The sequence below is a fragment of the Coregonus lavaretus genome, assembly GCF_964263955.1.
Source record: "Coregonus lavaretus genome assembly, contig: HAP1_SCAFFOLD_47, whole genome shotgun sequence".
Lineage (NCBI taxonomy): Eukaryota > Metazoa > Chordata > Actinopteri > Salmoniformes > Salmonidae > Coregonus > Coregonus lavaretus.
In genome coordinates this window covers 3,065,023-3,079,930 of record NW_028161510.1, presented here as the reverse complement: position 1 = coordinate 3,079,930, position 14,908 = coordinate 3,065,023, and the positions used below count along the sequence as shown (strand labels likewise).

Below are 14,908 nucleotides of genomic sequence, written 5' to 3'. Positions count from 1 at the left end.
AAGGGTCTACATTATGACATTATTAATTAAAATACTCCTACTACAATGTTAAAACATTCTACATCGTGACATTATTTCATTGATATCATGGAACAACTCCTTCATGTATGAATTGTCTGATGTTTAACCAGAGATCTTTTATCAGAGTATCTCTTGTCACATTGATCACAGATATGAGGTTTCTCTCCTGTGTGTGTTCTCTGGCGTATAGTACAACAGCTAGATGTAACAAAACCCTTCCCACATTGGTACCACCTATATTCGTTCTCTACAGTGTGAATTCTCTGGTGTGTTTTTAGAGAATCTGACCGTGAGAAACTTTTCCTACAGACAGAGCAGTGGTAAGGCTTCTCTCCTGTGTGCGTTCTGCTATGTACTATCACGCTGCTTGAATGACTAAAACTCTTCCCACATTGATTACAGCTATAAGGTTTCTCTCCTGTATGGATTCTCTTATGTACCATCAGGGAGCCTGAATGACTAAAACTCTTCCCACATTGAGTACAGCTATAAGGTTTCTCTCCTGTGTGCGTTCTCTGGTGTGATTTTAAATGTCCTGACATAACAAAACTCTTCCCACAGTCAGAGCAGCTATAAGGTTTCTCTCCTGTATGGATTCTCTGATGTATTTTAAGGGTTGCTAAAGAGTTGCATCTCCTCCCACAATCAGAGCAGCTGTGTGATTTCGCTCCAGTGTGTATTCTCAGGTGTAATATCAGTGCTTTTGAGTGAACAAAACTCTTCCCACATTGAGTACAGCTATAAGATTTCTCTCCTGTGTGTGTTTTCCGGTGTGATTTGAAATATCCTGAGATAACTGATCTCTTTCCACAGTCAGAGCAGTGGTGAGCTTTCTTCCCTGTGGGTCTCCGCTGGTCTTTGAGATGTTCTGATGTGGAGAGACTCTTTCCACAGTCACAGCAGTGGTGAGCTTTCTTCCCTGTGGGTCTCCGCTGGTCTTTGAGATGTTCTGATGTGGACAGACTCTTCTCTGCCACGTCAGCTTCATGATGTTGTTGAGGCTCCCCAGAGGATCCACGATAGTCACGTCTCTCTCCTGTGTGAACAACAAAGTCAGACAGATGGTTAACCTCTTAAGGATCGGACCCTTTTTTAAAATTTTTCACCTAAAATGACACACCCAAATCGAACTGCCTGTAGCTCAGGACCTGAAGCAAGGATATGCATATTCTTGATACCATTTGAAAGGAAACACTTTGAAGTTTGTGGAAATTGTAAATAAATGTAGGAGAATATAACACATTAGATCTGGTAAAAGATAATACAAATGTTATGTTACATCTATTATGTTTTTGTTCCATCATCTTTGAAATGCAAGAGAAAGGCCACAATATAATATTGCAGTTTAGGCGCAATTTAGATCTTGGCCACTAGATGGCAGCAGTGTGTGTGCAAAGCTTCAGATTGATCCAGTGAAGCATTGCTATACTGGACTATTTTGTATCAAGTCTGCCCAAATGTGCCGAATTGGTCAATTGATACATTTTCAAATACATAACTATAGACTAACTAACATTGTAGTCCGGGTGGCCATTTGATTAATTGTTCAGCAGTCTTATGGCTTGGGGGTAGAAGCTGTTAAGGAGCCTTTTGGTCCTAGACTTGTCCCTCCGGTACCGCCTGCCGTGCGTTAGCAGAGAGAACAGTCTATAACTTGGGTGAACAGAGTCCTTGACTATTTTTTTGGGCCTTCCTCTGACACCGCCTAGTATGTAGGTCCTGGATGGCAGGAAGCTTGGCCCCAGTGATGTACTGGGCCGTACGCACTACCCTCTGTAGCTCCTTACGGTCAGATGCAGAGCAGTTGCCATACCAGGCGGTGATGCAACCGGCCAGGATGCTCTCGATGGTGCAGCGGTAAAACTTTTTGAGGATCTGGGGACCCATGCCAAATCTTTTTCAGTCTCCTGAGGGGGAAAAGGTGTTATCGTGCCCTCTTCACGGCTGTCTTGGTGTGTTTGAACCATGATAGTTCGTTGGTGATGTGGACACCAAGGAACTTGAAACTCTCGACCCGCTCCACTACAGCCCCGTCGATGTTAATCGGGGCCTGTTCGGCCCGCCTTTTCCTGTAGTACACGATCAGATCCTTTGTCTTACTCACATTGAGGGAGAAGTTATGGTCCTGGCACCACACTGCCAGGTCTCTGACCTCCTCCATATAGGCTGTCTCATCATTGTCGGTGATCAGGCATTCCACTGTTGTGTCGTCAGCAATTGGAGTGGGTCTAGGATTTCTGGGATGATGGTGTTGATGTGAGCCATGACCAGCCTTTGAAAGCACTTCATGGCTACCGACGTGAGTGCTACGGGGCGGTAATCATTTAGGCAGGTTACCTTCGCTTCCTTTGGCACAGGGACTATGGTAGTCTGCTTGAAACATGTAGGTATTACAGACTCGGTCAGGGAGAGGTTGAAAATGTCAGTGAAGACACCTGCCAGTTTGTCTGCGCATGCTTTGAGTACACGTCCTGGTAATCCGTCTGGCCCCGCGGCTTTGTGAATGTTGACCAGTTTAAAGGTCTTGCTTACATCGGCTACTGAGAGCGTGATCACACAGTCGTCCGGAACAGCTGGTGCTCTCATGCATGCTTCAGTGTTGCTTGCCTTGAAGCGAGCATAGAAGTAATTTAGCTCGTCTGGTAGGCTCGCATCACTGGGCAGCTCGCGGCTGGGCTTCCCTTTGTAGTTTGTAATAGTTTTCAAGCCCTGCCACATCCGACGAGCATCAGAGCCGGTGTATTAGGATTCAATCTTAATTCTGTATTGACTCTTTGCCTGTTTGATGGTTCGTCTGAGGGCGTTGGGGGATTTCTTATAAGCGTCCGGATTAGTGTCCCGCTCCTTGAAAGCGGCAGCTCTAGCCTTTAGATCGGTGCAGATGTTGCCTGTAATCCATGGCTTCTGGTTGGGATATGTACGGACGGTCACTGTGGAGACAACGTCGTCGATGCACTTATTGATGTAGCCGGTGACTGAGGTGGTATACTCCTCAACGCCATTGGATGAATCCCGGAACATATTCCAGTCTGTGCTGCAAAACAGTCCTGCAGCGTAACTGAGGGAGAGAGAGCCTACTTTTTCATGGTTGGTTGATCAATAGGACTGTAAAGTTCCCAAATGTAAGAGGACTCCCGTGGCATTTACATATTTGCAGAAATCCATTCAGGTGTATTTTTTGTGGCTTTTATCAAATGCGTTCTAATGATCTAAAGTTGTGCTGTTGCAACTGCCTGTAAACACACAGTCCAGTTCAAAGTGAATGATGGCAGGCCTGTGTGCAAATGGCTTGTTTGTATAAAGGCCAACTGTAGATCTGATTGGCTATGGCGCACCGGTCTGTGTAGACTCCGGTCCTGGACGAGACAGATGTTTTTATTAGGTTTTATTTACTGCAGTGTCTATTAATTGTCCAAACGCACGGCCGCTTTCCCACTCTATATTGCTATAGAATTTTCACAAACGCCTTAGTATACATAATTCCCAAACATTCTAACAATTTATGAATACATGAAAATGACCTAAGAGCTCGCTTGTCAGAAAATGTTTCTAAAAGTGTCATATTCTTCCTGGGGGTGTATATGAACAGATATGAATAAGATTTCATGTTGCTAAAATGCTGTCAGTTCCACTTTAAAGGAGTGATCCAGGATTGGTTCATCCATTTTAGTTTTAAACTAATGCTATACTGTATATGAGTCTCTCTATTAATAAAGAGGACAATGTGTGACATTGGGATCACATTTCTAAATGATTGGAAACAAAAGTAAAAACACATTTCATTCAGTTACACATGTGAACTTACATGGACAAAAGACTATATACACGGAGAGTACAAAACATTATGAACACCTGCTCTTTCCATGACAGACTGTCCAGGTGAAAGATATTATCCTTATTGATGTCACTTGTTAAAATCACTTTAAATCAGTGTCGATGAAGAGGAGGAGACAGGTTAACCCCCTAGAGTTGATGTCTGCTGAAATCTAATTTTTAAAAATCTGTCTAAATTAGAGATATAATTTTTTTTGCATGGGCTGTGTCTCAATCCACCACATCCGCCGATCATCTCACGAAAACATCTGTAGCGTCCGAACAGTTTGGGTTCACACTAATATGAACAGTTTGGTTCCAAAATGTCTAATGGTAAGTGTGGAAAGGTAAGTCTCTCAAAAACATGTAGGACCCATAACTTCACCCAACAATAACCCAGACCTACTGTAGGACCCATAACTTCACCCAACAATAACCTAGACCTACTGTAGGACCCATAACTTCACCTAACAACAACATAGACCTACTGTAGGACCCATAACTTCACCTAACAACATAGACCTACTGTAGGACCCATAACATCACCTAACAACATAGACCTACTGTAGGACCAATAACTTCACCTAACAACATAGACCTACTGTAGGACCCATAACATCACCTAACAACATAGACCTACTGTAGGATCCATAACTTCACCTAACAATAACATAGACCTACTGTAGGACCCATAACTTCACCTAACAACATAGACCTACTGTAGGACCCATAACTTCACCCAACAATAACCTAGACCTACTGTAGGACCCATAACTTCACCTAACAACAACATAGACCTACTGTAGGACCCATAACTTCACCTCACAATAACACAGACCTACTGTAGGACCCATAACTTCACCTAACAACAACATAGACCTACTCTAGGCCCCCTAACAATAACATAACAGACCTACTGTAGGACCCATAACTTCCCAAAGATCCTCCTTTAAATCAAGCAGACAATAGCACATTATAAACTAGGGCTGTTCCCGACTAAAAGCGATCTGGGCCGATTTTTAGAAAGTGTATTTTTCCATACCCTATGTTTGAATAAAATCAACTAAACTCCGCAAAAAAAGAAACGTCCCGTTTTCAGGACCCTGTCTTCCAAAGATAATTCGTAAAAATCCAAATAACTTCACAGATCTTCATTGTAAAGGGTTTAAACACTGTTTCCCATGCTAGTTCAATGAACCATTAACAATTAATGAACATGCACCTGTGGAACGGTGGTTGAGATACTAACAGCTTACAGATGGTAGGCAATTAAGGTCACAGTTATGAAAACTTAGGACACTAAAAATCAACTATATGTAAGCAACTGAGCTTGTCTGATGCTTTAAGCACTGTGAGCTCCTGAGTGGCGCAGTGGTCTAAGGCACTGCATCGCAGTGCTAACTGTGCCACTAGAGATCCTGGTTCGAATCCAGGCTCTGTCGCAGCCGGCCGCGACCGGGAGACTCATGGGCGGCGCACAATTGGCCCTGCGTCGTCTAGGGTAGGGGAGGGAATGGCCGGCAGGGATGTAGCTCAGTTGATAGAGCATGGCGTTTGCAACGCCAGGGTTGTGGGTTCGATTCCCACGGGGGGCCAGTATAAAAAAATATCTAATCGCTAACTGTAAGTCGCTCTGGATAAGAGTGTCTGCTAAATGACTAAAATGTAATTAAAAATTAAGACACAAATGACCAAAGAGGGAGCCAGAGATCAATATAGCCTAACCAGAATTTGAAAGAAAAAAAAACAGTTCCCAACCCCCTCTCCTCCCGCTGCTCGAATGAAAGTCATCTGTTCTTTCGACCAATCGATTGCTAGAAATGTTTAAACATGTATTTTTCCATATATAGACACACACTATGTGTTTTTAGTGAAATCAACTATATGCATTGAGCTTGTCTGATGCGTTAAGCTTACGGTTTGATGCCTTGAGGGCACAAGAGATCCAGATCAACTGACAACCCTTCTCCTCCCGCTGCTGCTGGCCTTCACAGACTCTGCCGTTATGCTCTTGTAGTTGCCGGTAAAAGGGGTACACCAGGGGGTCAAGTTATCCTGCCATTTCTACTGATCTGCGTGTGCCAGTTATGATTTTCATATGCACATTTTCGTGGAACAGTTTTCATTTCATTTATGACAAAGTCTCAATATCTCAAAATTAATGTCATGAGGTTAATAAAAATTATATCTAAATGAAAACGATGCAAGTCTAAAAATAACTTCTCTTGCCATTGCCAACTACAGTGGGGAGAACAAGTATTTGATACACTGCCGATTTTTGCAGGTTTTCCTACTTACAAAGCATGTAGAGGTCTGTAATTTTTATCATAGTCAACTGTGAGAGACGGAATCCAAAAAATCACATTGTATGATTTTTAAGTAATTAATTTGCATTGTTATGGCTTTATAGAGTGAACTATGAATGTCTTATCTCCCGCATTTGTTATGGTTTTTTAGTGTCCACTCCGACAATGAGAATGTTTAAAGACTGTAATAATAATATATTGAATGCATTAACAGAAGTTTCCGTAACCAAACAAACATTGTAGATTAGAAATGGGAATGAATGGTAAATGTACTACTGGTGATATATGTATTGGGGGAATTGATAGACACTAACAATCCAAGGGCAAACAATTCACACCATGAAGTTAGGAAACAATTAATGTGCACGAATTGGTGGGAGAGAGCGCCTTCTGGAGAGAGACGTGCCTTGAGCATCTTACGCCGGGTGGACACTACACGACTTTCAAAATCCTAACATGGCTGAGCCTCTCACATTAAACAACCCGTCTTTCCTCTAGTTTTAAGTCTTGCCAGTGTAGTGGTGAGCGCACTAAACGATCTGGCACAGACGGGGTGTCACATACTACAATATTCTCCACTTGGTCGTGAGGATTCTCCATACCACCACGCTGTCTGGTGAAAACAATGATGTGATGATGTGATTAGATTGTTAACATAGCTAGAACAAGCTGTGGTTCAAAAGCAGCCTCATAAACGTTTTCAAATCAGACATTCATCCTTGCCCTACAGAGTGGAAATATCTACCAAACATGTTGAATTGAATAACATTGCTTGTAACGATTTTCACGCCGTCTTTGGTTAAAGGCACAAACGCATCCTATTAGTGATCGCTCCTGCTCGAGAGTCTGCCCAACGCCATCATCTCGCTGGCTTCCCCTCTCTGGCGAGCTCTCATTGGCTGTTGCTGATCACCCGTTCTCAAAACTTGTCGTTGCACATCTCACACTAAAAGAGCATTGCAGATTTTTTTTTTTTTTTTGCAGATAAAATCAAAACATGCTTGAAAATATCGGGACGCCTGGGGACTGCTCAAAGACGTGATCGGTAGCCCTCAGATGGTGTCTCTGACCCGTTAACATTAAACGAGTGTCGGTGACGGCCGCACACCCCGAGTAGGCAAACGACATGGGGATTTTGTCGCCGATCTCAAAACTTGTCTGTGACAGCTAAAACCGGGGCCAAAATCATGTAATGCCCCCTTCTTTGGACTGTACCATCCCCGCAGCCTCCGCAATGGATTAGACCACTGAGACAGGCGCGAATCAGACAGGTGTCTCTTGTGCCATAAAACAAATATATATTTGCGACTGCTCAACAAAAAAATCTTGGTCGATCAACAGCCCATCGACCAAACAAATGTTTCAACTGTCTTACACTATCAGAAACCAAAATATAAGCTTGTATAACGCCACTGTTTGTAAACAAACACTCTATATCTACAAAACCAGGTTAAAACTGTGATTTTGACCTTATGGATGGCCAGTCCTTGTATTCGTAGTGTAGTGAATTCAGGGGGTAGCCCTGAGCTGGACTCAACATTATAGTTTTGAGGCAGTGTTGGTTTACATGTGTTATATTCTTCAAGAATCAATGGATGTAGCAATTGCAGATTTCCCCTTTAACACCACACATCAGTTCAACAACTGCAGTATGTGCCTTTGTGAATTCAGGGGGTAGCCCTGAGCTGGACTCAACATTATAGTTTTGAGGCAGTGTTGGTTTACATGTGTTATATTCTTCAAGAATCAATGGATGTAGCAATTGCAGATTTCCCCTTTAACACCACACATCAGTTCAACAACTGCAGTATGTGCCTTTGTTTTTAAGACAGTACTTACTAGTGTTAATCAGGGCCCGGTTTCTCAAAACCATCTTACGGCTAAGGCTAAGTTCATCATTAGAACCATTGGATGACTTAAGATGCCTTTGGGAAACCGGAACCAGATATCCAGTTTCCTCCTCTTCTTCCTCCTCCTTTTTCGATGTGACAGTCATCTCCCCCTCCTCCTCTTTCACTCTGAACGCGTATTCCTCTAATTTCACTGTAACATCTTCCTCCTCTTTCACTCTGAACGCGTCTTCCTCTTCTTTCACTGTAACATCCTCCTCCTCTTTCACTCTGAACGCGTCTTCCTCTTCTTTCACTGTAACATCCTCCTCCTCTTTCACTCTGAACGCGTCTTCCTCCTCTTTCACTCTGAACGTGTCTTCCTCTTCTTTCACTGTAACATCCTCCTCCTCTTTCACTCTGAACGCGTCTTCCTCTTCTTTCACTGTAACGTCTTTCTCTTCTTCTTTCACGGTAACAGTCTCACCCTCTACTTGATTTTGTATTGTAACATCCTCCTCTTCCTCCTCCTCTTTCACTAGAGCTTCTTTCTCCGTCCAGCAGATCTCCTCTTCTTTAGCAGGAGGAGAGTAGCTTAGTGAGCTCATGGTCGGGGATGTTAGCTAGCTAGGCTAGTGCTAACTTAACCAGCCAGCTAGCTAGCTGACCAATAACAACAACACCGTAAATATGAAATTAAATGGGATAACTAACTAGACGACAGAAGTGGGTTTAAAACCCAGTGGCTAATATACACGAAAGCGTCTAAAGAGCTTTATTAGTTGGGCTATTTTGTCTAGCAAGCTACCGAGGTGTCTGACTAACTGTTGCTGCTGTTGAAAGAAGCGTCCTGTCCACTAGATTATACGTCACACTAGCAGCATAGCCTTAAAGTTCCACATCGCCATCTGCTGACTGGAGTGGGTAACGAAGTTGAGTAAAATGTAGATTTTATTTTTTGAATAAAAGTTCAAAGGTAGGAAGCCAATGTAACAACACAGTGTGGTTAAATACTTAGTAACTTAGTTGTAGTCACGATCTGGTTACCTATTAAGTACAAGCAGTTATGTTTTAGCATTATTACATATTTATTCACTTATTTCCGGATATCTTCTAAACTACCCACAATGCATTATTTCTCAACGTCATATTGATGTACTCTTTTTTAATTTATTGTTTAAAATATTTTTTATTGAACAGTAACATGCATATTGGTCTACTCTGTGCTATCGAGTTTGAATGCTATCTCTGCAGCTAGCTCAAGCTGGCTAACGTTAGCCACACCTGGACTTGTGTGGCTAAAGACTTGAACTAACCCAAGATAGACCAGAGCCTGTCGTTTCCGATAGGAGCAAATTAATCATAGTGGGCAGAACAAGCAAGGAGGTGGGCAGAGCAAAGCAGGAGCAAGAGAGCTCCTATTGGCGCGTTCTAGCATTTATTTGCATTATTCCGTTAGGGAACGCCTACTCTGCAATAACTCAATTCGCCCTTGCACTCCTTCTAAACAACACAATTATTAGAAACTTTGGCAAAGGTTAAAGTCTACAAAACGTAGTCCACTCTGTTTGACACAGATTCTAGTTTTGAAAATAGAAAACTGTATTGAGATCAAACGTTCATCATGAGAAAATTAGCATAATGTCGGACAAAATCCATCTCGCTCCATCTTCTCCCACTGCCGGCCACTTCCTTCCTTCTGTGTTTATTATAGATTCAAGTTTTGGAAACATAAAAACTGTATTGAGATTAAATGTTTAATCGAGGAGAAAATGTGCAGAATGTCTGACTCGATCTCCATCTTCTCCCGCCACTGGGCTTCCTCTCATCACCATATTTGGTAGTAAGCGGAAACGTCAACCGGATGCTTAACATTTACACATCAGGTGAAATATCTGGCTCATTGTTCTATCTGTGGTGTGGTTGTGTTATTAGGTGGTGGGCAGAAGCTGAAAAGAGCGAAGTTAATCGATGCCAGTCGAGGGAGGACCTGATTTTTGTATATGACAGTAAAATATTGTTATGATGACTATAAAATATTGTTATGATGACTATAACATTTGTTGGCACCTTCAATTCTTGCACATTTTCGAAAGACCGGCGGGGGGTTGAGACCGAGTCAAGACCGAGACCGGAAGGGGGACAAGGGGTCCGAGACCGAGACCGGGAGGGGGACAAGGGGTTCGAGACCGAGTCAAGACCGAGACCGGGAGGGGGACAAGGGGTCCGAGACCGAGTCAAGACCGAGACCGGGAGAGGGACAAGGGGTCCGAGACCGAGTCAAGACCGAGACCGGGAGAGGGACAAGGGGTCAGAGACCGAGTCAAGACCGAGACCGGGAGGGGGACAAGGGGTCCGAGACCGAGTCAAGACCGGGAGGGGGACAAGGGGTCCGAGACCGAGTCAAGACCGAGACCGGGAGGGGGACAAGGGGTCCGAGACCGAGTCAAGACCATGGGAGTCCAATTCAAGACCATGATTGAAATTTTGTCAAATCACCACCATAATAAGAGTCCAAAATGTCCAGTATTTCTGTGTTCATATTTCAGAACAACATATGGATTCTTTAGACATTCAGATTAGTGAAAAAATGCATGCTTTGGGATAAAAATGATGACTAACCCAAACACATGAACAATGGGCCTTCTACGCCTTCAGAGAAGGGCTAAGTATTTAAATTATAATTATATTGTTATTTTCAGTGATGTTCTGATTTAATCTCTGCAGCTTTTGTTGGAAAGGAATCGGTTAACACTGAAGAGATAAAAATATTATTTTCTGGTCTCTGGGGAGATAAATCTAGCTGGCAAAGTCAGCCATTGGCTAGGTCATCAGAAGCCAAATAGAAGGCATCTGCCATTCAACTGTATTAGGGGGAAAATGTTGGAGTGACAGTAGAATCAACCAATCACATTTTGACATTTTTACAAAAACTTCTGCCTTCTTGAAGGCAAACAGGTCACTGCACAATAGCGAGCAATAGTTTTCCCACGGTCTAGCTAGCTAGCTTTTGTTGTCGGCTAGTTTGCAGCGGTTGCAGCAGGTGTTATCAAAGAGGATGTTGTTGCTAATTTGTTAGCTATATCAGGTTGGATGGGGAGCGTCACTGCACAGCTATTTTCAGATCTCTCCAGAGATGTTCGATCGGGTTCAAGTCCGGGCTCTGGCTGGGCCACTCAAGTACTTCAACAAGAAGTTAAGTTTCAAATGATCATCATCTCATGAGTGGAACTGTGTTTTTTATTGCAGCATGTTTGCTGTTGTTAGCCATCTCTTTGAAAATAACTTCTGTGTGTGAAACATTGTTGCATTTAAAGTGGAACTGACAGCAACCCTAACCCTAACCCTAACATTCGGAAAGTATTCAGACCCCTTCCCTTTTTCCACATTTTGTTGGATGGGGAGTGTCACTGCACAGCTATTTTCAGATCTCTCCAGAGATGTTCGATCGGGTTCAAGTCCGGGCTCTGGCTGGGCCACTCAAGGACATTCAGAGACCGAAGCCACTCCTGCGTTGTCTTGGCTGTGTGCTCAGGGTCGTTGTCCTGTTGGAAGGTGAACCTTCACCCCAGTCTGAAGTCCTGAGCGCTCTGGAGCAGATTTTCATCAAGGATCTCTCTGTGGGCCTCCCGAGTGGCGCAGCGGTCTAAGGCATTGCATCGCAGTGCTAGAGGCATCACTACAGATCCGGGTTCGATCCCGGGCTGTATCGCAGCCAGCCGCGACTGGGAGACCCATACAATTGGCCCAGCGTCGTCCGGGTTAGGGGAGGGTTTGGCCGGCCGGGATGTCCTTGTCCCATCGTGCTCTAGCGACTCCTTGTGCGGCCGGACGTATGCACGCTGACTTCAGGTCACCAGCTGTACGGTGTTTCCTCCGACACATCGGTGCAGCTGGCTTCCCGTTAAGCGAGCAGTGTGTCAAGAAGCAGTGCGGCTTGGCGGGTCGTGTTTCGGAGGACGCATGGCTCTCGACCTTCGCCTCTCCCGAGTCCGTACGGGACTGTAACTACCAATTGGATATCACAATTTTTTAAAATAATAATAATAATAATGAAACATGTAAAAAAGGATCTCTCTGTACTTTGCTCCGTTCATCTTTCCCTCGATCCTGACTAGTCTCCCAGTCCCTGCCACTGAAAAACATCACCACAGCATGATGCTGCCACCACCATGCTTCACCGTAGGAATGGTGCCAGGTTTCCTCCAGACGTGACGCTTGGCATTCAGGCCAAAGAGTTCATTCTTGGTTTCATCAGACCAGAGAATCTTGTTTCTCATGGTCTGAAAGTCCTTTAGGTGCCTTTTGGCAAACTCCAAGCGGGCTGTCATTTGCCTTTTACTGAGGAGTGGCTTCCGTCTGGCCACTCTACCATAAAGGCTTGATTGGTGGAGTACTGCAGAGATGGTTGTCCTTCTGGAAAGTTCTCCCATCTCCACAGAGGAACTCTGGAGCTCTGTCAGAGTGACTATCGGGTTCTTGGTCACTTCCCTGACCAAGGCCCTTTTCCCCTGATTGCTCAGTTTGGCCTGGTGGCCAGCTCTAGGAAGAGTCTTGGTGGTTCCAAACTTCTTCCATTAAGAATGATGTGTTCTTGGGGACCTTCAATGCTTTTCCCCTGATTGCTCAGTTTGGCCGGATGGCCAGCTCTAGGAAGAGTCTTGGTGGTTCCAAACTTCTTCCATTAAGGCCACTGTGTTCTTGGGGACCTTCAATGCTGCAGAAATGTTTTGGTACCCTTCACCGGATCTGTGCCTCGACACAATCCTGTTTCTGAGCTCTACGGACAATTACTTCGACCTTATGGCTTGGTTTTTGCTCTGACATGCACTGTCAACTGTGGGACCTTATATAGACAGGTGTGTGCCTTTCCAAATCATGGCAAAACAATTGAATTTACCACAGGTGGACTCCAATCAAGTTGTAGAACCATCTCAAGGATGATCAATGGAAACAGGATGCACCTGAGCTCAATTTCGAGTTTCATAGCAAAGGGTCTGAATACGTACTGTTTAAAAAAAAAATTTAATACATTTGCACACACATTTTTTAAAACTGTTTTTGCTTTGTCATTATGGGGGTATTGTGTGTAGATTGATGAGGGAAAAAATATGTAATCCATTTTAGAATAAGGCTGTAACGTAACACAGTGTGTAAAAAGTCAAGGGGTCTGAATACTTTCCGAAGGCTCTGGAATTGATAAGTCGTATTCCTCCACTACATTACTATCACATGCATCAGTAGGGATTAACCAATGAGTATTATGCAACGCCCACTGAAAAAGGAAGTGGGTTTACGGTTTATACCTGCGTATAGCCTCCACTACACCACTGGCCCTTTGGGTTTACAGTTTATACCTGCGTAGAGCCTCCACTACACCACCGGCCCTTTGGGTTTACGGTTTATACCTGCGTAGAGCCTCCACTACACCACTGGCCCTTTGGGTTTACGGTTTATACCTGCGTAGAGCCTCCACTACACCACTGGCCCTTTGGGTTTACGGTTTATACCTGCGTAGAGCCTCCACTACACCACTGGCCCTTTGGGTTTACAAAAAGTGAACTCTCCTACATGAGTTCTCTGGTATTACGGTTGCTGTTCTTTCAGAATCACGAACCTGTCACACTCTGAAGTCCTATAGGTTCACCACTGTCACCACTGAAGGCCTATAGGTTCACCACTGTCACCACTGAAGGCCTTTAGGTTCACCACTGTCACCACTGAAGGCCTATAGGTTCACCACTGATCAAACAAGTCTATAATAGATAATGTTGTTAAGATATTAATGTATCAATGAAGGAGTGTATATATTTGGCCTGGATAAGCGGTTTTATGCACTGACTAAATGGAAGCTGATAATGATGAGTTTTCTACTCTGCTGGTCTCGGCTGGTCTCGGGAGTCCTCACCGTCCGAGACCGAGTCAATTCAGAGTATAAATGTATCCGACACCGGTCCTCTGTAGCTCAGCTGGTAGAGCACGGCACTTGTAACGCCAGGGTAGTGGGTTCGATCCCCGGGACCACCCATGAGTAAAAATGAATGCGCACATGACTGTAAGTCGCTTTGGATAAAAGCGTCTGCTAAATGGCATATTATTATTATTATTATTATTATTATTATTATTATTATTAAGACCGAGACACTCAATATTTGGTCTCGAGACCTGACTCGCGTACTACAACACTGCCTAATAGTACTGTAGAGCTCTTTAGGATCGTCCTGCCCCCCTGGGGGTCCACCGCCCTGCAGCGCTCCAAACCAACACACCCCACTCAGCTTTAGGATGTTAGTGAAACGTTCATTATTGGTTTTGAGTGTGTTAGGCCAAGGCCATAGTGACAACCAACAGTACAGCAGACCCCCAGGGCCAGGACTGAGCAGCCCAGCAGACCCCCAGGGCCAGGACTGAGCAGCCCAGCAGACCCCCCAGGGCCAGGACTGAGCAGTACAGCAGACCCCCCAGGGCCAGGACTGAGCAGCCCAGCAGACCCCCCAGGGCCGGGACTGAGCAGTACAGCAGACCCCCCCCCCCCCCCCAGGGCCAGGACTGAGCAGCCCAGCAGACCCCCAGGGCCAGGACTGAGCAGTACAGCAGACCCCCAGGGCCAGGACTGAGCAGTACAGCAGACCCCCAGGGCCAGGACTGAGCAGCCCAGCAGACCCCCAGGGCCAGGACTGAGCAGCCCAGCAGACCCCCAGGGCCAGGACTGAGCAGCCCAGCAGACCCCCAGGGCCAGGAGCAGTACAGCAGACCCCCAGGGCCAGGACTGAGCAGCCCAGCAGACCTCCAGGGCCAGGAGCAGTACAGCAGACCCCCAGGGCCAGGACTGAGCAGTACAGCAGACCCCCAGGGCCAGGACTGAGCAGCCCAGCAGACCCCCAGGGCCAGGACTGAGCAGCCCAGCAGACCCCCAGGGCCAGGACTGAGCAGCTCAGC

The 14,908-nt window shown here is 45.0% G+C and overlaps 1 protein-coding gene across 1 annotated transcript; it reads right to left on the bottom strand.

Annotated features, from left to right (window-relative positions):
- On the bottom strand, positions 1-8,818 carry LOC311120550 (uncharacterized protein). Its single transcript, XM_084195136.1, has 2 exons — positions 7,980-8,818; positions 1-1,057 (listed from the first exon to the last, which is right to left on the bottom strand). Exons 1-2 carry the CDS (start codon positions 8,575-8,577, stop codon positions 102-104), a joined length of 1,554 nt encoding a protein of 517 aa, XP_084051262.1. The 5' UTR covers positions 8,578-8,818; the 3' UTR covers positions 1-101.
- Between the last annotated feature and the right edge of the window lie 6,090 nt (positions 8,819-14,908).